The following is a 24,201-nucleotide window of genomic DNA, read 5'->3' on the forward strand; positions in this document are numbered from 1 at the left end:
AAACCCCTGGTGACACAAACTCAAGCATTTACTCCTGCTAAAGTTCCAGTCCCGTAAAAATTTATAGATGCTTAGCTTAATGCTATTTAAGTGGTTGTATAGAAACTGCTGAGATTGCATAGATTATTTTGCTTGGTCACCCTGGAGGTAATTGAAATTTATTTATTTATTTAGAGTATTTATGGATCATCCTGCCTTCAAAGAGCTCAAGGAGATACACAAGAACCACAGCAACAAAATACGTCAATAAAAGCGTATACAAGCTAAATAGTTAAATAACATAGGAGACAGGTATAGCTCTAGGGGACTTGGGGCCCTGCCACAGAGAAGGCCCTTCATGAATCCTTTTGGGCACGATGAGCAGAACCCCCTCCCCAGCTGATATTAAGGATCAAGTGGGCTGGTTTCTGCATATATTTGGGCCATTTGGTTTTGCAAGCCATCACTTAGCACACTGAAACAAGCCCAGTAGAGCACAGGCAGCCAGTACAGAGATTTTAGGACAGGCACTTTGTGAGCCCATCTCATTGCTCTTGTTCATAACTTGACAGCCACATTCTGCACAAGTTGCAGCTTCCAGACCATTTTCAAGGACAACCCTAAATCCCGTTGCCGTAATCAAAACACGAGGTCACTGAAGCATGAATTACTGATAGCAGGCTGGCTTGGTCCATGAATGTCTGTAGCTTGTAAACCAGCTGTAACTGGCAGTAGGCTCTCCTAGCCACTGATACCACCTGAGCTTCTAAGGACAATAATGGATCAGAAAGGACCACCAAGCTACATAGCTGTTCCACAGGGCAACTGCTGCCCTTATCCTAGGTCAATTCCTAGATCAGAGACTTGAATAGCCACAGTACTTTCCAGGATTCTATTGTATTTTATTAGCCAACATCTGGTCTGTCACTGCCTCTAAGCATCTATCCACTTATCTACCACCTCTCCCAATTCTGATGGAGTGGAAAGATAGAACTGGGTGTCGTCATACTGATGACAATTTGCTGCAAATCCCTGGATGATGCCCCCCAAAAGTTTTATTACAGATATTAAATTATTGCCAAGAGGCCAAACAGACATCTCCCAACATGACCCTGAAGGTAGGAGTTGAACCCACTGTAGCACAGTAGTACATCCAACCCATAGAACCAGTTCAGGAAGATACTGTGATCTATAGTATTAAAAGCTGCCAAGATGTTGAGAAAAATCAATAGGATGGTGTTCCCCCTTTCCATAATCAGTTGGTAGCAAAGACAGATTTGTTGAAAAAACAGATTGAAATAGATCCAGAACTCAGCTATATCCAGATTCATCTGCAGCCATCCCCTTCTTGAACACCTTACTCAAAAAGGGGATATTTGCAACCATGCAACAGTTATTTAATATTTCTGGGTCCAGAGTGGTCTCCTTCAGGAGGAGGCAATCTATTGCTTCTTCTGAAGTGGCAATAGTGAAGTATTTACCACTCCGTAACCCACCCAGTCAATCCCTCTCAGATACACAAGGGGGTCGAAAGGGACTTCGTCCAACCAAAGTGCCATGTCCACATCCTCAGACCATGCCCACTCATACTAATCCCACAAGATGTACCTAGACAGTACTCTGTCTAGGAATCTCACCAGGATTCGCCTTAACTGCGGCTTCAAGTTCAGAGTGAATGTGAGCGATTTCTACCCTCAAACAATTTTTGATTCAATTTTCCCTTCTTACCCACATGCCTCAGACCCAAAAACATTTCTGAAATTGCCAGGTTCTGCATCACTCTAGAAGGAGTCCTTTTGGAGTCACTCTCACTTCCTCCATAGTTTAAGCCAGCATCCTCATTAACATTCTTGTCCTTTATCCATCTCACCCCTTGCCTCCAAGTAAACAGTCATTTATCACCAAGCTTTGTTTTCCAAACAGGATCTTAATTTTGTCTTTGCTTATAAAAAGAAAGCAGATCATATTTATAAATGTTCCTTGATAAAATGCTTTACTGGCCACTAAAAACATTGGCGCATGTTGCTTTGGCATGATGCATGGCTATGCTGGCTAGTAGTGGTAGTCCAAGTCGTCTGGAAGACATAAGGTTTTCTATACAAAATAATAATAAAAAATCCTTCCAGTAGCACCTTAGAGCCCAACTAAGTTTGTTCTTGGTATGAGCTTTCGTGTGCATGCACACTTCTTCAGGTTTTCTATAGTTGGTAATATATGGGTGGGTGGGTGGATTTGAAACTATACTATATAAGAAGTAGGTGGTGGGATTCATAAAGGTAAGGGAATTATGGTAATTGAAAGGAGCAGGATCACATACATCTAACATTGGCTGAGGTTACTCAGATAGTTGTTTATTTTCTTGACATCTGATGGGATAGTGTTCCACAGGGCGGGCGCAATAACCGAGAAGGCCCTCTGCCTGGTTCCCTGCAACTTCACTTCTTTCACTGAGGGAATCAGCAGAAGACCCTCGGGGCTGGATCTCAGTGTCTGGGCTGAATGATGGGGGTAGCAATGCTCCTTCAGGTACACAGGGCCAAAGTTGCTTAGGCTGAATGTGTTCAAGTTAAATGTGCTTACTGTATACTACAAAAAAGGAATGTTGGACTAAAGCAGATATCATAGCTTCAATAACAAGCCAGTTTTTCTCTCACCCCATGCCTCCTGGTTTGAATCATCCAGAAAGAATTCTAGCTGACTTTCTTGCTGTTTTATGACCATTTTCAAAGCAGTGTTGGAATTTTCCAAAAATAGAAGTGGCATGCTGCTGTAGCCTGCCTCTTTCTTTGTGTAGTTTATATGGTGGGTTTCTTTCTGAGAAAAGTTTATTTGACATGTAGAGGTTTGGCAGGTAGAGCTCCAGCAGAGGATGACATTGTCCCTGCTGTGAAATAAGTGGTAGCACATTGACCTTGGTCTACTAAACCACTTGTTAAAATCATTAGGACTCCTAAGCTTTTTTCCCCCACATGAAAGTTGTGGCTTCCAGGATTCTGAAGATAAATTTCTGTACTGCAAAGCCAGGATCCCTAGTTGATATTCATTTGCATCCATGGAGATTTCAGAACCCTTGCACTTTATGGTTGTTGGATAGACGCACAAGGTGATCTCTTTACATTAAAATATATTGGGTTGTGTACAGTAATAGCCTTTCAGAGACTTTAAGGTTATGTGATCAAGCCAGATTTTGTGCATTTTGGGAGTAGCAATTCAAAGTAGGAGGAGATGAGCTGTGGACCCTGGTGACTCTCATAAATCTAAAGAGCTGTTTGATTGGATCCTAATTTCATTGAGCAGAGTTTGTCTCATAGAACTGGAATCTGTTTCTGGGGGGTTTCTGTACTACCAGGAACAGCCTTCTGGGAATTTCAAGTGAGATATCTGTGCAGTGGAAGTTGCTTCCAGTACCAGTCACCACACAGAAGCTGCCTAAGGTCCAAATAGTTTACTATTGCAGAACATAAGGCTCAGTAAAACAGTTCTGGACTTAGATATATACAGCTTGTAGGCTTTTGCAGATACAGATATATGCAGATGCATACATTTACAAAGTAGCTCTGTTGCTCCAAATAAATTCCACCCACTGGGCAAATAACACCAGCAGACTGACGACTCACAGACTAACTGAGCTGACGTACCTTAATCACAGATATAGCTGGGGAACAGGGCTGTTACCATAGCTGCTGGCTTGGCTGACCTTGCACTTGCAGTTAGCTCATCCATGGGGTGATTTACGCTTATGAAGGAAATTAGCACCTTCTCATGTCCAGTTACTCCAACACTGTGTGGGATGTAGCATTGGGGGCTGCAGCAGGAAGGAGGAATTAGCAGAAATCAGGGGTGCTGCCTACACCTTACACTAGGGAAGGTGCTTTTCTGCTTGCCCAGGAAACCTATGGATATTGTCTGTATGCAACTGTGCAACAGAGCATCTCAAGCAGAATATTTACAAATCTTGTATCTTTTCCTCTCCTTAAATGCACAGAAGTGTCATGTTAGAAGTATAGTATTCCGTTAGTGAAATTTGAGGGAATCTGCTGTACAACATGCATTATTTGTATCACAGTATATGCTGTAAAGCTATTTGTGGGATTCAAGTTTGTGTAAGAACAGCCGGAGCTAGTTAGATAATTAATATTTTTAAAGGAGGAATTCAATAAGATGAGACAGACAGAGTTTGATGCTTTCTTTTCTCTCAATAGGATTTGCAACTAGAATATGGTCAAGGTCCCCAAGGCAGTTACTTCTTAGGTGGAAATAAGTGAGTATTTTTAGTAACACCATTCTTTTTCTACCCCCACCCCCAAATAATCTGGCAGTGGTTTTTAATGTAGTTATCAATTTGATCAGGAAATTGATGTTTATGCAGTGAAACCGGTTGTACATTTACAGTAAAAAAATGATTATTTAATCCGTATTTTGAGATACTCAAGTTGATCGAGACTAAGATCTTCCAGAGACTCCCTTTGGAAGAAGTGGGCAGGTGGTTTTTCAATTTCTCCTGAGGTTCCAGAGCCACCTCCCATATCCTGGAGTCTAAAGCAGGAATTGGACCTCCCCTTCCTCTCCAGTGGAGCATCCTGTAGACACAGTTCTCTAGTCCTGTAGTCTGGATTCAACCCAATGTAGCCTCATATATGGATGATGAATTTTTTGGTGTTGGCAGGTGTATAGCAAGGCAGCTTTCTCGTCTGCATCTGTATCCACAAATGTGCCTATATGTGTGTATATGTAATAAATATGTATTATTATTTTATTTATTTCATGTATATAGGCCACCCAATAACATATATTCTCTGAGTGGCCTCCAAGAAACAAAATACAGGAACAAAAGTAAAAGCAGTGTGAGAACTCTTAAGCCTGCAGATGTCACATAGCCTGGTTTTGATATCATGGATTATCTGAAGGCCCTGGGAAATAAAAAGGTCTTCATCTGGCATGCAAAGGGCCATAAAGATGGCAGCCAAATGAGCCTCTCTGTGGAAGCTGTTCCACAGCTAGGATGTCACCAGTGAGCAGGTCCTAGAAGCCATGCTTTGTGGAGGCACTTAGTCAGAGGTACTTGGAGCAGGTCTGCTAAAGAGGATCTTAAGGTTCAGATACGACTAGTTTTAGTGCTATGGGCTTCATAAAATACCTGTAACAGTTCAAAGAGAGTTCAATGATCCATGTTAAATTATTTTATAAAAATAGGCTTTAATGGTGCAACCCAACAAGTTAAGTCAATAGTTTAGAATTAGTGTAAATATGATAAAAGGAGGAGAGAGGTACTTCTTTCTTATTCTAGGTTTTGCCAATCTTTTCTTGTGGCATTGCATTATTTTAGTGTATGTTCTTCTCCCCTCCCCACCACCACACATTTTTTTCACAGCAGTAACTATCATTAAGATGAGCTGTGTCCACCCAGGTGCATTAATTAGCAGGCTGATGTACAGCTGAACACACTTTAATACACTTTAGGCTGAATAATTATTTACTTCAGACTGAAAATTCAAACAATTGATGTAATTTATTGCACAACTTACATTTGTCAGATCATATAAAAAGTGTGTCTGATTTTGTGTGCTTTTTGCTAAATGTGTCCAGTCGTTGAATTTTACTTCTATTTTTAAAGGAGCCTTCTAAAATCAGTTGAAGAAGAACTGCATCAGCGGTAATTCTTGACTTTCTTTCTCTCTTGATTGCGAAGTCCCTTTCCTTGTGCGCAGACTGTATGTTTCTTGTATCTCTCACGGTCTAATGGTGCTTGTTTGGCTTACAGAGGACCCCTTGCTTGTCTGTCTTGCAACTGTGATTTGCTAAAAGAGAAGCTTTTTAGGATTGCAGATAACAAATCTTTTGATGGCTGAAGACAAGTTGACAATTGACATTTAGAAGTGATATCCTGTTTGATTCCTCAGGGGGCATGTCGCACATCTGGAAGATGAGGAAGAAGGGGACAGTGATGATGCTAAACAGTAAGTTCTGCTAATCTTCAAAGTAGATCTGGTTCGTAGACAATCGAGAAAAGCTTGTTCAGTCTGTGTGCGGTTTATGATCACCCCACCAACACTTCTTTGCTCCACAGTTTGGTCATCTTCAGACGTAACCCCAAACCATTGTTTAGTGTTACAGGAAGTAGCCACAGTGAGCCTTGGGCTCGTGCATTCTTCTTCTCCATCCTCCTTTTGGCATGGCTGTAAGAAGAAGTTTGAAAGCTTTTGCTTCAAGTTTAGATTAACTGCAGTTTGTTGTGTTGCCTGCACTGACCAAATGTGTTTGATCATATCTATGGGTTGCTTGAAACAAACCAACTTCATGCCATGGGCTATGAAGCGGGCTTGTTTAAACAAACCATAGTTAACTCGTGGAATTGATTTGCTTAAATTGCCCCAGTGAGAGAGAGAGAGAGAGAGAGAGAGAGAGAGAGAGAGAGAGCGATGACTAGATAGGACTCATGAAGCTAAAATTTTGTTTGGAACATTTACTTTAAATATATCACTAGAAGGCCAGTGAATAGGGAAGGGAGAAATAAAGAACAATATATGTAAATAATGATTATGGGGGGGGGATTTGAAGCTGTAACTTAACCTGTAAACTTAACTCTACTAAGAATAACAATACGAAATATTAAAATTAACTGCAGTGTAACCATTGCTGTTAATTTTTCATTGCCCCATCTGAACTCCACCAGCCCTCTGTTTAAAACTTACTACTGAAGCTTACATAATCCCAATGCAATTTCACAGCTACCGACACCAGAAGCTCCTCTCCTGCTGCCTTAGATGAAAACATTCTACAACAGGAGCTGGTGTTACCAGCACCATACAGTGCTACCACACAGAAATAGCATCCCTGATAATTTCATTTGTGCTTATAGCCTACATCTGAATGTATCAGGATGCTATTTCCATGTGGTAGTACTGTATCTGAAGGGACATGTTTGGGAGCCCTATCCTGCTTGGACTTGCATGATGAGTTTCAAAGACCTTGTAGATTATATAGTAGCTGAAAACATTTTTAGGATTGAAACAGCTCATCTGAAAGACCTGTCCACTAGAAGAGTTCTGCCATTAGTTGAGGCAATATGTGATACAGATTTTTACAATATAATCCTGTATATATCCTATTCAAGAGTAACGACTTTTACAGTATAACCTTATATGAAACCTATTCCATGGTAAATGCCATTGAGTTCAGTACGGCTTGCTTCCATTAAGAGGCAGTAGAATTGCTGTGCTAATTTGCCGTCTGGTTGCTTTGAGCATTGTAGTTTAACACAAGAAAATCAAGCCTGTATTTTCAAAACCTGTGTATAGTAGCAATTTTATAAATGCAAAATATCATAAACGTGCTGTTATTTAACAGGACAATACTGGAGTTTGGAAACAGACAATCAAGGAGAAAAAATGTGATTCCCCAGCAATATGTAGGGAGTCCAATCAATACCATAAACCCAAACTCTGGGTAAATAAAATACTTCATCGAGAATTTCCATTTCTGCTGGTATCTCATTTTTCTAAAGCTGGACTTTTGAGCAGGCTTTTCTTTGATACATAAGCCCATTTGGGGATAAATGGAGAGATATAGGGAGTTGGGGCAAGAATGAGACAGAATGCCTTCCTATATATTTTAATAAGTTAACCTTGGCTGTGGCCAAACTGAAATACAAAATATATATATTTTTTAATCAGGGGAGGAAATAATTGCATCTAGTAGCCTCTTAGAGAATATGTGCAAAGTTCTTCATAGCACATCATTTTTAAAAGCCTGTCTCTTGTTCAGCATTCTGTTATACACATTTAAGTCTCACTGTTTTTAGTCGGAATTATAAATGGTATTGAATGTGGGATTGCCACCTTTAGAATTTCTCTGGCTAAACACAATCTATATAGGCTAATCTACCTTGGATCTCAATTTTTCATTCTGCCATAATCTACCTCTTTGAAATCAACCCCCTCATACCATCACCCCTCCCCCCAATGATTGGTATTTAATTGTGATACAATGGGTTTTCTCAATAAGTGCTGTATTCCTAATTTCATTGTTTTAAGGGTTGATAGAAAAATGTTTACTGAAAAATCCAATGTTATGAATTTAAATCTGGTATGGGCAACTGGTTCACTACTGAGGGCTACATTTGAAATATACCATAATCTGGCATGGTACAGAAAATTTGCATATTTTAGTTATATGTAATTGAATTCATGCATCATTTTCAGTAATAAAGTAGATTCCGAACTGCAGTAGAGGAAGCGTATCACCTTCAAATGTGCAAAATGTGACCTTGGTAAATTCAATCCATTGTTCTGCAAGGTTAGTTCCACTGGCACAACAAGACTTCAGTTTCCTCTCCTCCCTCCCACCCTGCCATGTTTCACCAAAATTTGCTCCAGAGGGTCCCCCAACCCTCTAAAGCTGATTTTTGAGAGTGTGCGGGAGACTGGCAGCGAGAGGAAAAGGAGCTTCCATTGCACAAACAGACATTCATTGCTCCAGCAGAGCTGCAGTGTTGGATGCTGCCCCTTGATGCATGGATTTAATAATCACGTGAAAAACAATGAATTTGACTCGCTGTAATTGGCTCACCTTGTTTCTGAACCCTGGTTGCTTTTGCCATTCTTTTCACATTTGCCTGCAAGCATGATGGTGAAAATTACATCCACACACACTTTTTTTAAAAAAAAAATTAAACTGGAGTTCTGAGGAATCTTGTCAAGAACCCATGGGCTACCTTAAAAATACAAAGTTTTTATATTGCCCACCCCAGTTTAGATCATTTCATTGGTGCCCTCTCTCTCTATCTTTATATATGTAATGAATATCTAACTTTTAAAATGCCGTTCATCCTTGTTTTCCCTCTTGTAGCTCAACTATGAAGGCTAAAGTGCCACCACCTTTACCGCCAAAGGTAAGAGGGGCTGTCACTACTTGCAGGAAATATGCTTACTGGCCTAGATCGTATGTAACACCTCTGATATAATAAACTTCGGTTCAAGAAAATATATGCCTGCACATTCTCTCCTTGCCCCTGCCCTTTCAGCCCCTCTGCAGGTGCCTGGCTTCGGCAACAATTTCTGGTTTCTTAAATCATATTTTCATTCTTTCCAAACTAAGAAAGTGGTTTGGGCAACCAAGATAGCTTCACTTGAAAAGAGAGAGAGAGAGTACTATAATAAACGATGGTTTGTTAGCATCTGACTGCAGCTGAACCATACTCTTATGTCAGATGACTACAAACCATGGTCAGTTTTTAAAATGGAAATGGAAGTCAGTGGGTTGAATTCAGCTAATACAGATATTTCATCTGTGCTAGTATATTAGCTTGCCAGTTGGAATGATCCCTCCTTACCACATAATGCTGTTCTGGGGGTTCTCCCAACCTCCCCAGAGCCTATCGTACGGGGGAGGCACAGGGCAAGGGGGAGGCCAGATACATATCAATGTATTTTTTTATTTCATAAAATTGATATGCTGCTTGACTGTTAAAACACACAAACCTCAATGCAGTTTACAGAAAGAGGAAAACAGTAACGTTATCAGTAAAAACAAATGAGCACAGTGATAGTTTTAGTTGCCTTCTCTTTTAGCAGTCTGCTTTGCCAAACTGTTTTCCCCAGTATACATGCTGTTTTTTAGCCTACTGAATGGCAGTCATCATGGATTGCATCCAGTTCTCTATTCATGGAAGGCGTCTGTCAGGATCATGAGGAGGGGAGCAGTTTTCAGCTGCTACTCCACTCTGCAGCTCCTGAAATCTGCTCCAGAGGTTTCCCCAGCTCTTCATAGCAGATCTACAGAAGCAGGGAGAAAATCACCAAAAATTACTTTCTTCTCCGTCTGTTGACAGATAGCTTCTGTCAGTGGAGGGAACATAATACATTATTAAGTCCCTCTTTTAAGTTAATTCTATTTGGCTAATATGCAGGTGATATATGTGATTTTAGAAAACCATAATCTGATTTGCACCTTGTCCAAAAACAGACTGAAAGCTGTTTTACTGATGTTTTCAATTATGCTTTACAGATTTTTTTAGTTAGATTTTATTGTATTTTATATGTTATGAGCCACATTATATTTTATGAAACAGCAGGTTATAAATTTTCAAACAAATAAATAAAATAGGGATGTTTTCTGTAGACTTTTAGAAAGCCTTTCATTTCCAGCCATGAAATTTCAGCTGAAGAATTCATGATGCGTGGCTCCTGTTGCTTCTTCATTTCTACTGTATTCCCTGAACACATTTTAATGACTTGGTATGAAAGTTTTAATATGAAGGTGATGTGATATGAATTCAAAAACATGTACTAATAAATTTTATAATTTCAGCCTAAATCCATCTACGTACCACAGGAGATGCATTCTTCTGAGGATGATAATCAAGGAACCATCAAAAGATGTCCTGTTTCAGAGAGTCCTGCAAAATCAAACACTCAAGTACCACCCAGACCACCACCACCTCGGTTACCTCCACAGAAATCTAATGCTTTAGGTAATGTTGATGAATTACAGATAATTCACAAATTCTTTAATAACAGCAGTTTAATTTTGCCTTCTTCAATACTGTGGGGCTTTTGGTTTTAACTGGAAAAGCCTTAAAACCAGTTTAGCACTTGGAGTGGTGTCCAGCACGCTTCCTTCTGCGTTCTCCTGCTTCTCCAGTGCTTTAGCAGAGTTTGTTCAAACTTCTTACTTCTTCTTGTGCAACGGTGTGTGTACCTTTCGTGCCAGCAATTAAACTCCCACAACATCTGGGTTGTTTCAAAGCAAGTACGCTTTATTACAAGCATATAAATCATAGCCACTTTCCTGGAGAATGGGAGGACATCATCACTCCGGTCTCTCCGGTTCAGAACCGAAAGGAAGACTGACCAGAAGATAAATCACAAAGACATCGCATACAGCAGATAACTCCGGATGTTGTGACACATCCTCCCTGTGGGAGGAGCGAACTGTTGAGCTTCTTTAACTCTGAAAGCTCCAAACAACCTCACAAATACATATTTAATTATTCTTAAATAAGCATGTTTTGCTCTGGTCAAGCAACAGAAAATGCACACTTAAAAAAACATAAAACCCTGTTTAGATTTTAGTGGTCCCCCCTCCCCCAACCTTCTTTAAGCCGCTGAACATGGAAATAAATTATAAAATAAATTCTAAAATGTTTATCAAAACTATGTTTATGTCTGTGATACGTTGTACTGATGTGTGTCCAAACTACAATCATTGAGGACTACGGAATTCTGCCACTGAAGACTTAGGACACAAGGCTTAGGAGGACACAAGGCTTAGGCTCACAAGGCTTAGGACAAAGAACAGCACTTCCACCAGAACAGAATAAACTTTATTTCCTTCACTGGTATCTCCTCATGCTTTCCAAACTTGTCCCTCAGCCCCAAAGTTCAGCATGAACAGATAGGCATGAACAGATAGGCCTTGTAATATTTCTGAACATGTTCCAGCTTGGACTTTAGTAAAATGGAGTCCCAATTGCTCTTCATGCATTTAGTACCTGAAGCTGAGGCATAGATGACTTCATTAAACACATTAAGACCCATGGGCCTATTTAGGCCTGGTCATTTCCCCCAAACTGTGTCCACTTGCCATCATATGTGACACCAGTCTTAGTTGAATCGGCTGTCTTAGTAAAGTTGAATCAGTTGTGTTACGTGACACCAGTAAAGTTGAATCGGCTGTCTTAGGGAGTTCCCAACTGAGAACTTCCCAATATAGCAAGTGGGTTTGCTCTCAGTACCGATCAGCTTATAGGCGGTGTGATTGACAGATGAGCAGCCCCACCTACCTATGAAGGTTGGCCCAAGGGATGGGGGAGGTAAGGGTTTGGCCACCCTGGATTAAGCAAATACCCTTCAGGAATCTTGCTAATTGTAATGGTGGTTTATGCTCTGTAATGGTCTCTGAATTTTTCTTGTGAAGGTAATGGATTGAATTCTGTCCAGACAAATGGCGACAGAGAAGGATCTCCCCATCAAGAGCCAAATGAGAATAGACACACAAATCTCTCTAGAAAAGAAAAGAAGGAAGTTCTGGTAGGTAATGCTACATTTGCCTGTTTCTGTAAAGCACACGGGAAAGCTTAAAAATGAGCATATTGCTTCCTGGTTTACGTGTGCTATATATTGGGCATCTTCATTGGCAGTATTTTATAATATGTGCATTGGAGCACCTGGGTATGCTAGAAGCGTTTGGATGGAGGTGTCTGTGTGTAAAATTAAGCAGTGTATTGCCACATAGGCCCAAGCCATGAATCTGTATGTGTCTGAAACCTACTTTTTCCTCTTCAGGGACTAAGCCCTTCATGAACTCAAAGGACAGAAGGGAATTACCTGTTCCTTCTGTGACCCTGGCTGCTGTCAGTCTGAAGGAGGTGGCCCAGAAACTAGCATGTTTTACCACATACACAGGAGCCCAGTATTAGCACCTCATGACCTGTGCAAAAAAAATAAAAAATAAAAATCTTAAGATATTCAGAAATGAATAACAGACAAGGCTAGATCTTTTCCAAAAACATGAAGTTTGCAAGGCAAAATAATGAAGCCAGTCCCAGAAAATGAAGGTCGGGGGAGATAGGGAGTGAAAGAGCTGAGGTGGCAGTGAGCCCAAGGCAGCTGCATGGAAATGCTTCAGTGCCTGGGGAGGAAAGGAGGGGAACACTGGAAGCTGGAGAGCTGCGGGAAAAAATTGAAAGCGAGGAAGTGGGAGTGTATACTGTTACTGTGAAGCACGTCTCCAAATTTGGATCTGGAACAGGGAGATCATTCCTGAGGTTGCACTGAGCTTCGAAAGTTCTGTAGAACTGCATCAATAATCTCCAACCACCTTTCCATATCCAGACTTGGAGTGGAGAGGAGCAGCGGTGCATTGCTTTTGGCACTGGATTGCATAAGCTCCAAGCTTGCTCTCCAGGTTACAGCAGGAAGCAGGGGTGATCTTCCCCATGGTTAATGCTGTGGAGACAATCTGCAGTCCCTACACAGATCCAGCCTGGAGAGCAGGGCTGGGATTCCTCTCATCACGTTCACCATGGCAAACGAAACTGTAGACTCGTGAATGCATGTGTTCCAACCCTGCTCCTTCAGTGTTTGTGTCACAAATATAGCTCATCTTTAAAAGTCACAATTCAAATGTGCATTTTTGTTTTCCAGAAACCAATTAGTAACGGTCTTCCTCCTACACCAAAAGTGCATGTAAGTATTAAGTTTGGCATAGGATGATTTATTCAGAGTATCTTAAATTCTGTCTCAGGGCATTGTTGACTACAATTTATGTTAAAGATTTAACCCTCATAGTGTTATATATGTTGAACTGCTAGAATGTAACTGAACTAGTTTTGGAGTGACAGCTTCCCCATATGTGTAAGATGCACCTCTCCCTAATAATAATAATAATAATAATAATAATTATTATTATTATTATTATTATTATTATTATTATACTACACTTACTAGGCCTTCTGCCAAGTCCAATTCATGCTCTTCTGTTCAAATATAATTTAGAACTTCTTTTATTTATTCATCGTCTTGTAGATCAGGTATCAGTAATTTAGTTGTCTGTAGATGGGGTAGATTGTATGAGGCAATATTTTTTTACAAAAATGACTTGAATTTATATTTCAGCTATAGTTATATTCTTAACTAAATACAGTTACTGAATCTTGAAATACAGTGTTGCACTTTTATCACAGAATTGGGAAGAATGATGGAATCCCATTAGATGACTTCAAAATTAAATACCCCTTACTAAGTCTGTTTGAGCCATGGTATATCCTTTTATGCTAAAATTCCTTCCTAGAAGAAAATTGGGCCTCCAGTTTGAAGAGTCCACCTAATTTAGCATATTTTGATTAGTAGAAATGTCGGAGAGTAGGCTAGAAAACTCAACACGCTGTCAAATGCAGTTTTGGTTTTCATTCCTTTAGGGACAACTTGCCCCACTTTCTTCTGCTTATAATACTAGGCTGAATGTTTTGAGACTGCAGGAGTGGATTTTGTCCCTGACAAAATGTGATCGTTCTTACAACTTTCAATTTCCTTCTTTATGCCTTCTAAGTTTGTGGAGGTATTAACACAAGCAAATTCTAGTTCTTACACTTAAAATAAAATAAAATTCAGGTCAAATGCTAGCTTTTCCTCAGTATTGTACTAGAAGAAAAATTGAGAGCTCTTCAAGCTTTTCGTCCTTCCATAGCTATGCACAACATGCTCTTCACAGCAAAGTAAAGTGAATGGTTGGATCAGGAGATCCTGCACTTACTTGAACCGAGGATCCTCCTGGGTTCTTTGAGGCCAGGTCCCCATTAAAAATAATACCTTAAGTGGGTTTTGTTTTTTCCTTTCGGCTGTTCCTTTTTCTATTACAGAGGAGCAGTGGGAACTTGTGCTTAATGGTTTTTTCCAGAACTCATGTTACGTACAAATAAAATATATATCTAAGATGCTTTCTTTAAAAACAGGATTTTGAATTTGCCAACTTGTAATATTTGATTTTAACTTGCTCCTTGGAATTGTCCACAGAATAAGTCAATTAAACAGTGTGACAGATTAGAAATTAGGGGGGACGCTGAAACTGAGTACCCCATTCATTTTTTAACACAAGTAGTATTCCTGAGCATTTCAAGAGCAGGTTAGTTGGCAAGTAAGTGGAGTTTCCCTGTATTTAATTAGTTATGTACTTCAGTCCTTTCTCTTGACAACATTGCTGAAGAAAAAAGGAGCTTCTTCTCAGGTGGTATAGCATCCTCTACTTCAGCATTTAGAATAGTGCACTTAAGGTTACTACTGAGCCAAAACATTGTCCTGCACTCATGTATCAAAAAGTGCCTCCCATTTTCAACATCATTGCAAATATATTTGCATTGTTTCACTGTTGTTCTTGCCACCATTTGCCTTCTCCATCTTTACCCTTACTCTTCCTCGTTTTCCCATCTTATCTGATCGGCTGTGGCAACAAACATAATTCTGTACCAATGTTTTAATGCTAAATCTCACGTTATGATGAAATGTGCCCATTAACCACATAGTGTTGGTTGCCGTAGTTAATCAGATTGAATGGTACTGTGGGCAAATAATGTAAAGGACAGTCAGTGAAGGAAGAGGAAGAAAATGGCACCAAGAAGCAACAGCAGAAAAACTGCACCTCACAGAATTGAAATACCATAGATTTTGGTGGCATTTCTTCAGTAATATCAGTGCACTGGTTGTGCTAATTTTGTGATTGAAGTTAAGCAGTATTCAGTGAAGACACATGTGAGAGGAATTCTCTGTTGTAAAAATTGTGTCCTTTTATTTTTCACAGATGGGAGCTTGCTTTTCAAAGGTTTTCAATGGATGCCCCTTAAAAATTCATTGTGCAACTTCATGGATAAATCCTGATACAAGAGGTAATATTCAATTTCAGCCAGGATGAGAAAGAAACACTTAAGAACAATTTTGTAAGGATTTGAGAGTTCTGTCCTTCCCTGGGAATTCACAAACTTTCTCTCTCCCATGCAGTATTCTTTGCCCTCATAACACGATAGATGCTTTCCAGGTTATCTCTTTGGAATCCGTTTGCAAGATACATTTCAAAGCTTTTACCCTGTCAGAAGCCCAAATTGCTTTTCTAGTTGTTCCAGGGCACAATACTGGACAAGTCAACACATCTCCATTTGGGCAGATTTATTAAGCCGGTATGGCATCCTAGGACATATATAATTGCCAGACTTACCCAGATTTTCTTGTACACTTTGCACTTAGGCTTAATATTTCACTTTCCATTTAAGATAGATCCTTTTGAGCTTCTTTGTACTGTTCGGGGTTCTACTACCTTGAGTTTGAAGATGTATTTTAATATCTGTTTAATTTTCCATGAACCTGCTGCTGAAGATGTATTTTAATATCTGTTTAATTTTCCATGAACCTGCTGCATTACTATTCAGTCCTGACTCCAGATAATTTAATGAATAAGACTCGGTCCCAGGGGCAGGAGACCAGGATCTATTGGAGGGGATATGCAGGGGATTCTGACACTTAATGGTTTCACAGCAAGTAAAGACATTCGCTGCCATAACTAGCCTTGTGCTAATCACTTTTGCCTTAGCCTCTGAGTTCCTCATTTGTAAGATATGCTCCCTGTTCGTAAGACACGAGTCTCAAATGGTTGCCTTTGGTCAGAATTCTGTAAAGCTCTGCTAATCAGTTGGAGACTGGTTCTTTGTGTTAGAACTAGCATAACCTGCTAAGCCACGAGTTTACACCTTGGAATTCTAACACAACCAGAAACCCATGCAGATTTATGAGCCTGAAATTTTCCCACTCTTGGCCTGGTCTACACACCCAATAGAACAAAATGGCAGAATCTTAAAAGTATGAGAGTGAACTATACCACAAATGAGAAATAACAACTTGTTCTCGTCATGTAAAACATCGTAGCAAGGTGGGAAACAAGATTGTAGCTCTGTCTCCTGTCCAGTTTTCAGCTTGCAGCTAGCTTTATATTTTATGTAGGAAAGCATTCAGAAATGTGATACTCCCATCTGCTGGTCTGAAAGTAGTGCAGTCAGTTCTACCACATAACCGTCTCATTCTTCTTTATAAGTAGACCCAGTGAAAGTTAAATAGCACTAGTTCCAGAACAGGATAAACCTTACACTGTTGATAAGAAGCTCATTCATTGTTGCAGTCTCACACTACTTCACAGGGGACAATAGTAAATGTTTCTTCTTTTAGAACAAACCAAAGTTCAGTGTTACATATGAACTTGGGGAATTGTAATTCGTTTTCACCCAAGTTACTTAAAACAAGCCAGAATTAACCTCAAGTTTCAGATCAAGAACAAGAGACAGTTCCCCAAATGAATATATAACAAAGAACTGTGGCTTGCTTTGAAGTGAAAATGGAAAATGTCACGCTCTTCTCTCATGTGCTGTCTGCTACCTACTAGGCCAAGTGTTTTGTTTTGTTTTGTTTTGTTTTGTTTTGTTTTTAATGTGAACCACCATGAGACCTCTGGGTATAGGGCGGTATATAAATTCAATAAATAATATTATTATTATTAACCTGGCTGATACACCTGCTCTGTATTATGTATATTTATGCACTTTTTTACTTTTAAAATCTGTTAGTTACTTTAAGGGGCTTTTGCCTGGTAAAGTGGGGCATTTATAGTAAGTATGTTTGTATCTTTGTAGACCAGTACTTGATATTTGGTGCCGAGGAAGGGATTTACACCTTAAACCTTAATGAGCTCCATGAAACATCAATGGAACAGGTTTGTTTTCAGATTTTGCTTTTCCTGTGTAGTGGTGTGATATTTTAAAATTTAGTATTTCCCAGTGGAATTCAGTGTAGCACTAGGGAGATTGTTCCATTAGCACAAGCATTTCCATTTGCTTGCTTATTTATTTATTTATTTATTTATTCCATTTTTATACTGCCCTTCATCTGAAGATAATCTAAATGCAAAAATGCAAGTATGTGTAAATGTAGCGCCACAAGATTAAGGTATTTACAGAGCTCAGCTTGAATAAGGCCTCCGAGAGTTTGCTTTCCCTAAGAAGGACAGCTCTCACCAGAGAACTCCTCAACTCTCATCCTGGCTGTATACCAAGCTCAGCCTCTCCTATAAGAGAGAGTACAGATAATACCATCATTATTATTGGAAACAAGGAGTTGTGCTCTCTCTCGTTCCTTCCTGAAGCAATAAAAAAAGCAGCAAGTCCCTTTGGTTTTGCCACTTCAGCAGCAGCCCTGCAAATAATGTCCACTCTGCCTCACAGAAGCTCAAGAAAATATACTGCTCTCACCATATATATATATAGTAATTTTATAGCAATTTCTTACCCATCATGATGTCTCTTTCAAAATTACTTTATTCTTTTATTATTACTTTACATTATGTTTCCTTCTTATCAGCTGTTTCCCCGGCGGTGCACGTGGCTGTACGTTATGAACAATTGTTTGCTATCGATATCTGGTAAGACCTCTTTTTGAATAATTTGGGCTCTGTTGCTCTGTTCAACTTTTTGTACTACATTGGCTGTTTTATTTGCAGGTAAAGCTTCTCAGCTTTATTCCCATAATTTGCCGGGCTTATTTGATTATGCAAGGCAAATGCAAAAGTTACCTGTGGCTATCCCGGCGCACAAACTTCCTGACAGAATACTCCCCAGGTAAATAAGTTTGTGCTATATTTGTTTCTTTTTTGAGTGGGGTTCCAAATGTGTAATGTTCAGTTTGCGGGGGGGGGGGGGTCATGCTGCAGCATCTTGGAGGGCAGATTAAACCCACACTCAGCAACAGTGGTCTGCCCCACACCCTCCCACACTGATGGATTTGGAGCAGAAACAGCAGTAGCACTAAACTCACAGAGATAGCATAGGGTGAGGTGGCAGCATGGTCAGGGGAGCTTTGGGTTGGCGGTAAAGGTAAAGGGACCCCTGACCATTAGGTCCAGTCGTGTCCGACTCTGGGGTTGCGGCGCTCATCTTGCGTTACTGGCCGAGGGAGCCGGCGTACAGCTTCCAGGTCATGTGGCCGGCATGACTAAGCTGCTTCTGGTGAACCAGAGCAGCGCACGGAAACGCCGTTTACCTTCCCGCTGGAGTGGTACCTATTTATCTACTTGCACTTTGACGTGCTTTCGAACTGCTAGTTGGGCTAGTTGGGCAGGAGCTGGGACCGAGCAACAGGAGCTCACCCCGTCTCAGGGATTCGAACCGCCGACCTTCTGATCAGCAAGCCCTAGGCTCTGTGGTTTAACCCACAGCGCCACCCGCGTCCCTGGGTTGGCTGTAGTGTCCTGCAATTGCACATGCATCTGCAGGGCCGCCAGCGACAACCTGGAGGTCCCCAAGACCTTGCTACTGCCTTGCTCTGCCCTGCCCCAATGAGCATATCTCCTGCAGTGCCAGGAGGGAGCTGCCACTGCTCAGCCCCCTTACATATAGTGCTGCTGCTGAGCAGAAGAGAAAGTATGATTGGTGCTCAGCGTCGTAGCTAGCCGCTTGGGTGCCTGATGTGGGGGCATTTCCTGCAGCCAGCAGCAGGCTGATCTGCTCATGGGGTCAGGGCAAGCCTCTCCGCTGCTTGGAGCCTCTCCGCTGCCTCCCCCTCAGCTATAGGGTATTTGAGGGAGAGGTAGTATGCAGACGCAAGTCCCACACTGCCATTTCAGGCAGCGCGGAACCCACAGGCGCCTGAGCCACCATGTCACTCCTAAAAAGTTTCATGAGCCCAGTTTAAAAAACAACAACAAAAAACTCATTTTATCACCCCACCTCAGTGATGACACCTGGGGTGGACCGCACCCACCGCACCCCCCTTCCTCCGCCACTGTTGGTGCTTACCTGAAGCATAGATTTGCAAGGGTGTCATGCAGGCACTGGGTTGTGACAAGGTATGTTCATGGAACTTCAGCTGGATTATGATAAAAAGGACAATTAGGAGGTTAACTTGAATTTTTAAATATAGATATATATATTTTCCAGGAAGTTTGCAGTGTCAACCAAAATTCCAGACACAAAGATGTGTCAGAAGTGTTGTGTGGGTAAGTAGAGATACCATCTAATATCAATGCATACGTACAAATTAGACATTTAATGTAATTTGTACTTGGATTACTTTGGCAATAAAATGGTTTGCTTGGAATTTAACGTCGGAAAGCTTTTGGACCTATCCAAACGCCTCTGTAGTATCTGGGTGTTTCATCATTCTGTGAAATGTCACACAACAGTGGGGAATCGGCTTAGGGAGAGAAACATAGGAAGGTAGAAAAAAAGGGGGAAGGCAGCAGTCAAGGGGGGGTGGGGAATGCAGTTTCCTCTGTATTCCTCAAGTGTTAATGTGTGCAGGTGGCAACCACAGGTCACAAAGGGAAGGGTGGAAAGAACAGCAAAATGTGGGGAAATTAGGCTCTTTACTACAGTTCAGCAGAGGCTGTTCATGTGACAGGTTGTGACTATTGTATAATTCTTGCATTTAGTGAAAAACATGGAAAAATAGTGTCTTTAAGTAAATTGCAGTATATCTTTTGTATTTGCTAGCAGGACCATCTCATGTGAGCACTTTCAACTTTCAAGACAGAACTTACTCTGGACTTGAGCCAATGGTTCTCATACTCTGAAGCTTGAAATCCCTCACATGAAGAGAGAAAATGAGTCTCAGGCAGTGGCGTAGCAAGGTGGGGGCATTGAGAGCGGCACGCCCCCTGTTCCAGCCTAGAAGGGGGGCGCCACTCGGTGCCACCCCCCACGACTCCCAAGCCGCTACCTGGCACCACTTGTGTGGCGGCTGCTCACGTGGCAACTCTCTGCTCACGCGCTGCAGCCTTATGAGTTGCTGCGCGAGCAGCCGTCGCACGGACGGGGTGCCACTCGCACCCGGCATCCAGGATGGACTTCACATGTGCACACTTGCACAGTCCGTCCTGGATGCTGGGCACGAGCAGCCGCCATTCGAACGGGCTGAGGCAGCCTGTCCGTGCGGCTGCTTGCGCCCGGCAGCCCAGACGGACTGTGCTCCGTAGCGTGCATGCGTTGTGATGTCACGATGCACGCGTGCTACAGAGCGGCACCCCGCCCCTGGGGGGTGCCCCCACATTTGCCGCTCCAGGCGCCAAAGCAGCTCCGTACGCCACTGGTTTCAGGCAGTCAAGCCCTACCAGATGCCTCATCTTAGCCAGGAGCTTTTTCAGTAGTAGGACTATATGTGCCAGAAATGGGGAAATATTTGTAATAGTTCCATGGCTATCTGTATCTCACTGCCAGGCTTACTAAGGCTTGAGATTCTCCCCGTTGGTGTACCAGGAAAGAACTCCATCAGAGCAGCATTGGTCTTTTGCAGATCACATCTCTAGCATTACATAGGACTCATCTACACTTTGCTTTACTGTTAAGGGTTTTTAAAAAATCTTTTTTCTTTCTTAGTGAGGAATCCTTACTCAGGACACAAATATCTTTGTGGGGCCCTGCAGTCTAGTATCATTCTATTAGAGTGGGTTGAGCCAATGCAGAAATTCATGTTGATCAAGGTAGGTTGCATTTGAAAAGTTATCCTGCTGTAAATATTACTCTCACAGCAGAAAATATTTTGTTGTGTTCTGTTAGCCTGAAGAGTGAAAATGATTCTTTGTTGTTGTTGTTGTTGTTGTTGATTTGTCCACTTATGTTCCAACTCTCAAAAACAACACAAAAACCAGGGGAGCCAATTAAGACCATAAACACCACCTTAAAAACAAAACACAATGATGAGATAAAATTAAAGCAGCTGTCTTTCTAAAAAGCAACCAGGGGATTCTTTGGAGCATCTTTTTGGGTAACTCATGCCAGACCCCAGGGCTCCAGCCGAAAAGACCCTGCAACTAATCACCGTTGAGATAATTTGAAGATCTGGCACACTGATTTAAAGAGGTGGGGGGACTCTTGCACATTACATTTGGGAGAGGGAACATAATGCATTTCCTGGTATAAGATGAAGTGGCTTGTGGCTATTGTAATGTTTAAAGGCTTCTCAGTATCCTTTGACTAAGATCAAAACAGGCTTTGATCTTAGTCAAAGGATATTGGCGCAGTGCTTCAGATAACTACAAGAAACACTTTTAGTAAGAATGGCAAAATCTACATAAACCTTGTTTTAGTGATACCTGTTTCACCTTTCTTAAAAGAGGCTTGAAGTCGCCATTCAATTGATAAGCACATTATTTTATCCTGTTATGATGTTGAAATAATAGTAGTGCTAAGTGTGACAGTCCATCAGCACAATAATTTTTCCCTGTGCAACAGAACATCCCTCCCATCTCCCTTCATAACCCCCCACCCAATCTGTTATGGGGGTTTCCTCAGTCCTCAGGAGCATATTGGGGGGTGGGGGTGGAGAGAAGGGAGGACATCCACTTGTTTGTTACACTTGTGCGTAGTTGAAGACCACCCAGTACTTCAATGGTATTATACAAATACCTCCATATCTATTTTGTGGCTAACCAGTTTGCTTCTTAATGTAGCACATAGACTTTCCTGTACCTTGTCCACTGAGATTGTTTGAGATGCTGGTAGTACCTGAGCAGGAATTCCCTCTAGTTTGTGTCGGTGTGAGTAAAGGGAAAGACTTCAACCAGGTGGTGAAGTTTGAAACAGTCAACCCAAATTCTACCTCTTCGTGGTTTACAGAAACAGGTTTGTGTATCTTTCGATCACCTTTTCAAATAGTTAGCTGTCTTAACAGAACCATTGCCGTTAACAGAACCATTACCAATTGCTACAGAGATTTTCTGTGAGGCCATGATGCAAAAGGTTAGCCATCACTGCTATAGAGGGGTGATTCTGACTGAGTTACTGGGGGAGAAATTGTTTAACTATTTTGTTTTAAACAGATTTTATATAGTTCTAATTCCATCAATGGTTGCTTTTCAATTATTGTTTTTTCTTCTTTTATCTGTAAGCCATCTTGAGTTTCGTCAGGCAGGGTATAAATAAATAAATTTCATTCATTCATTCATTCCCCCAAACGAGTCCCTGCCCCAGCACCACCCTTTGTTGTCTAGGGAAGACTTATGGGGAGCCTTAAAGGCTCATTCACATAGTACCAAACCAACCAGGATCATGGATTCCAAAAAGAAAATAAAAATGCCCTGTATGGTGGCTTTCTTAAACAAATAGAACAATTGAACTGGAAAGTGTTTGCCTTTAACTAATATTTGCACATGAATGTCAACTAATCTTGTTTTGGTATTTTGGCAGATACTACACAGACGAACGTTGCGCATGTAACGCAATTGGAGAGAGATACCATTTTAGTCTGTTTGGATTGTAAGTTATGGCTTTGACCTAGGCATACATATTCTAGTAACATTCATGATGTAAGGAAAGCTGCTGAATTATGGTGTCTGTTTTTCAGGCTGTATAAAAATTGTAAATTTGCAAGGCAGATTGAAATCTAGTCGGAAACTGTCCTCGGAACTCACATTCGATTTCCAGATCGAAACAATAGGTATGTAAAGTTTAGTCTTAAAACTTTATCAGCTAGTTCCTTGAGTATTTCACAACGTGATGAAAACCTCATCATCATCATCATCATCATTAGGTTTGGAGGAGGCACAGTACCACAGACTATTCATTTTACGTATTTCTGAACAGTTGGGACAGATAATAAATTATCATTTTAAAAAGTTGTTTAAACTATTATTTTAAAACAAGGGAAGATCAAGGACAAAGGCAAATATGTGACTGCAGCACTGTTTGCAAAAGTAGCTATTGGATAAAATCCCAATGCTTTTCAGCATTCTAACATTTAAATATCTCTAGAAACAAGTAAATGTTTTACAGTAGTATCATGTACATGAAATGATATCTGGAGTTTGCATTGATTTCCATTATTAATTGCTATGGGTTCTGATACCTTCCTTAGGCGATTTCCTTCCTAACTCTTAGAGTTAGGAATATTTAAAAAAAAAATGTTGAATGCCTTAATTTCTGTGTTAACATTAAATAGCTATTGGAGTGTTAAATGTGAGGTTTTTTACTGTGTTATGGTCCCTTAGATTCCCCCAGTCCCCTGGTGGTTGTGGTTCTCTTCCCCCCCCCCCAACCCCATTTCATTTTAAGAGGAATCTATTTTGTCACCTTGTGAGAGGACACCCAAGTCCTATTGAGATCAGTGAAATGTAAGCATGCAGGCACATTCTTAAACACAGTGGCCCAGTTCAGATCATGATCTAACCTTTCTAAGCCATGATTTAGATGAGAGGTGGAAGCAGGATCCAGCTGGTGGGCCAGATCCTTGGTTCCATTATTCCTAGTGTACTGCTTTGACAGGTAGATGGGCCTTTAGACACGCTCAGCAGTCATACTGACTTCCTCATGGTGATGTCCTAGGGATGTTGACGGTGACTAATATGTGGAACCTGTGCCAATCCTAATTAACTCAATAACAACAACAACAACAACAACAACAACAACAACAACAACAACAACAACATTAATTTATACCCCACCCATCCGCCTGGGTTTCCCGGCTCCCAACAGATTAAAAACAGAATAAAACATCAAACATTAGAAACTTCCCTAAACAGGGCTGCCTTCAGATGTCTTCTAAAAGTCAGATAGTTGTTTATTTCCTTGACATCTGATGGGTGAGCATTTCACAGGGCAGGCGCCACCACCGAGAAGGCCCTCTGCTTGGTTCCCTGTAACTTCACTTCTCGCAGTGAAGGGAACCGCCAGAAGGCCCTCGGAGCTGGACTTCAGGTCCT

The 24,201-nt window shown here is 41.1% G+C and overlaps 1 protein-coding gene across 8 annotated transcripts in view; it reads left to right on the top strand.

Moving 5' to 3' along the window:
* MAP4K3 (mitogen-activated protein kinase kinase kinase kinase 3) overlaps window positions 1-24,201 on the top strand; it is a 65,614-nt gene that overhangs the window by 37,001 nt on the left and 4,412 nt on the right. For 2 of the 8 annotated variants that reach the window (XM_033145015.1, XM_033145017.1), the window contains 17 exons: window positions 4,182-4,240; window positions 5,594-5,632; window positions 5,880-5,936; window positions 7,327-7,425; window positions 8,827-8,869; window positions 10,288-10,450; window positions 11,896-12,008; window positions 13,125-13,166; window positions 15,274-15,358; window positions 17,147-17,226; window positions 17,871-17,931; window positions 18,010-18,127; window positions 19,445-19,503; window positions 20,882-20,985; window positions 21,955-22,126; window positions 22,691-22,759; window positions 22,848-22,940. In XM_033145015.1, coding sequence (XP_033000906.1) covers window positions 4,182-4,240; window positions 5,594-5,632; window positions 5,880-5,936; window positions 7,327-7,425; window positions 8,827-8,869; window positions 10,288-10,450; window positions 11,896-12,008; window positions 13,125-13,166; window positions 15,274-15,358; window positions 17,147-17,226; window positions 17,871-17,931; window positions 18,010-18,127; window positions 19,445-19,503; window positions 20,882-20,985; window positions 21,955-22,126; window positions 22,691-22,759; window positions 22,848-22,940 — 1,456 coding nt within the window. The remainder of the gene's footprint in view (window positions 1-4,181; window positions 4,241-5,593; window positions 5,633-5,879; window positions 5,937-7,326; window positions 7,426-8,826; window positions 8,870-10,287; window positions 10,451-11,895; window positions 12,009-13,124; window positions 13,167-15,273; window positions 15,359-17,146; window positions 17,227-17,870; window positions 17,932-18,009; window positions 18,128-19,444; window positions 19,504-20,881; window positions 20,986-21,954; window positions 22,127-22,690; window positions 22,760-22,847; window positions 22,941-24,201) is intronic. The other 6 variants (XM_033145018.1, XM_033145022.1, XM_033145016.1 and 3 more) reach the window with 3 other exon arrangements.

This window comes from Lacerta agilis, chromosome 3 (genome assembly GCF_009819535.1).
Source record: "Lacerta agilis isolate rLacAgi1 chromosome 3, rLacAgi1.pri, whole genome shotgun sequence".
In the NCBI taxonomy this organism is placed as follows: domain Eukaryota; kingdom Metazoa; phylum Chordata; class Lepidosauria; order Squamata; family Lacertidae; genus Lacerta; species Lacerta agilis.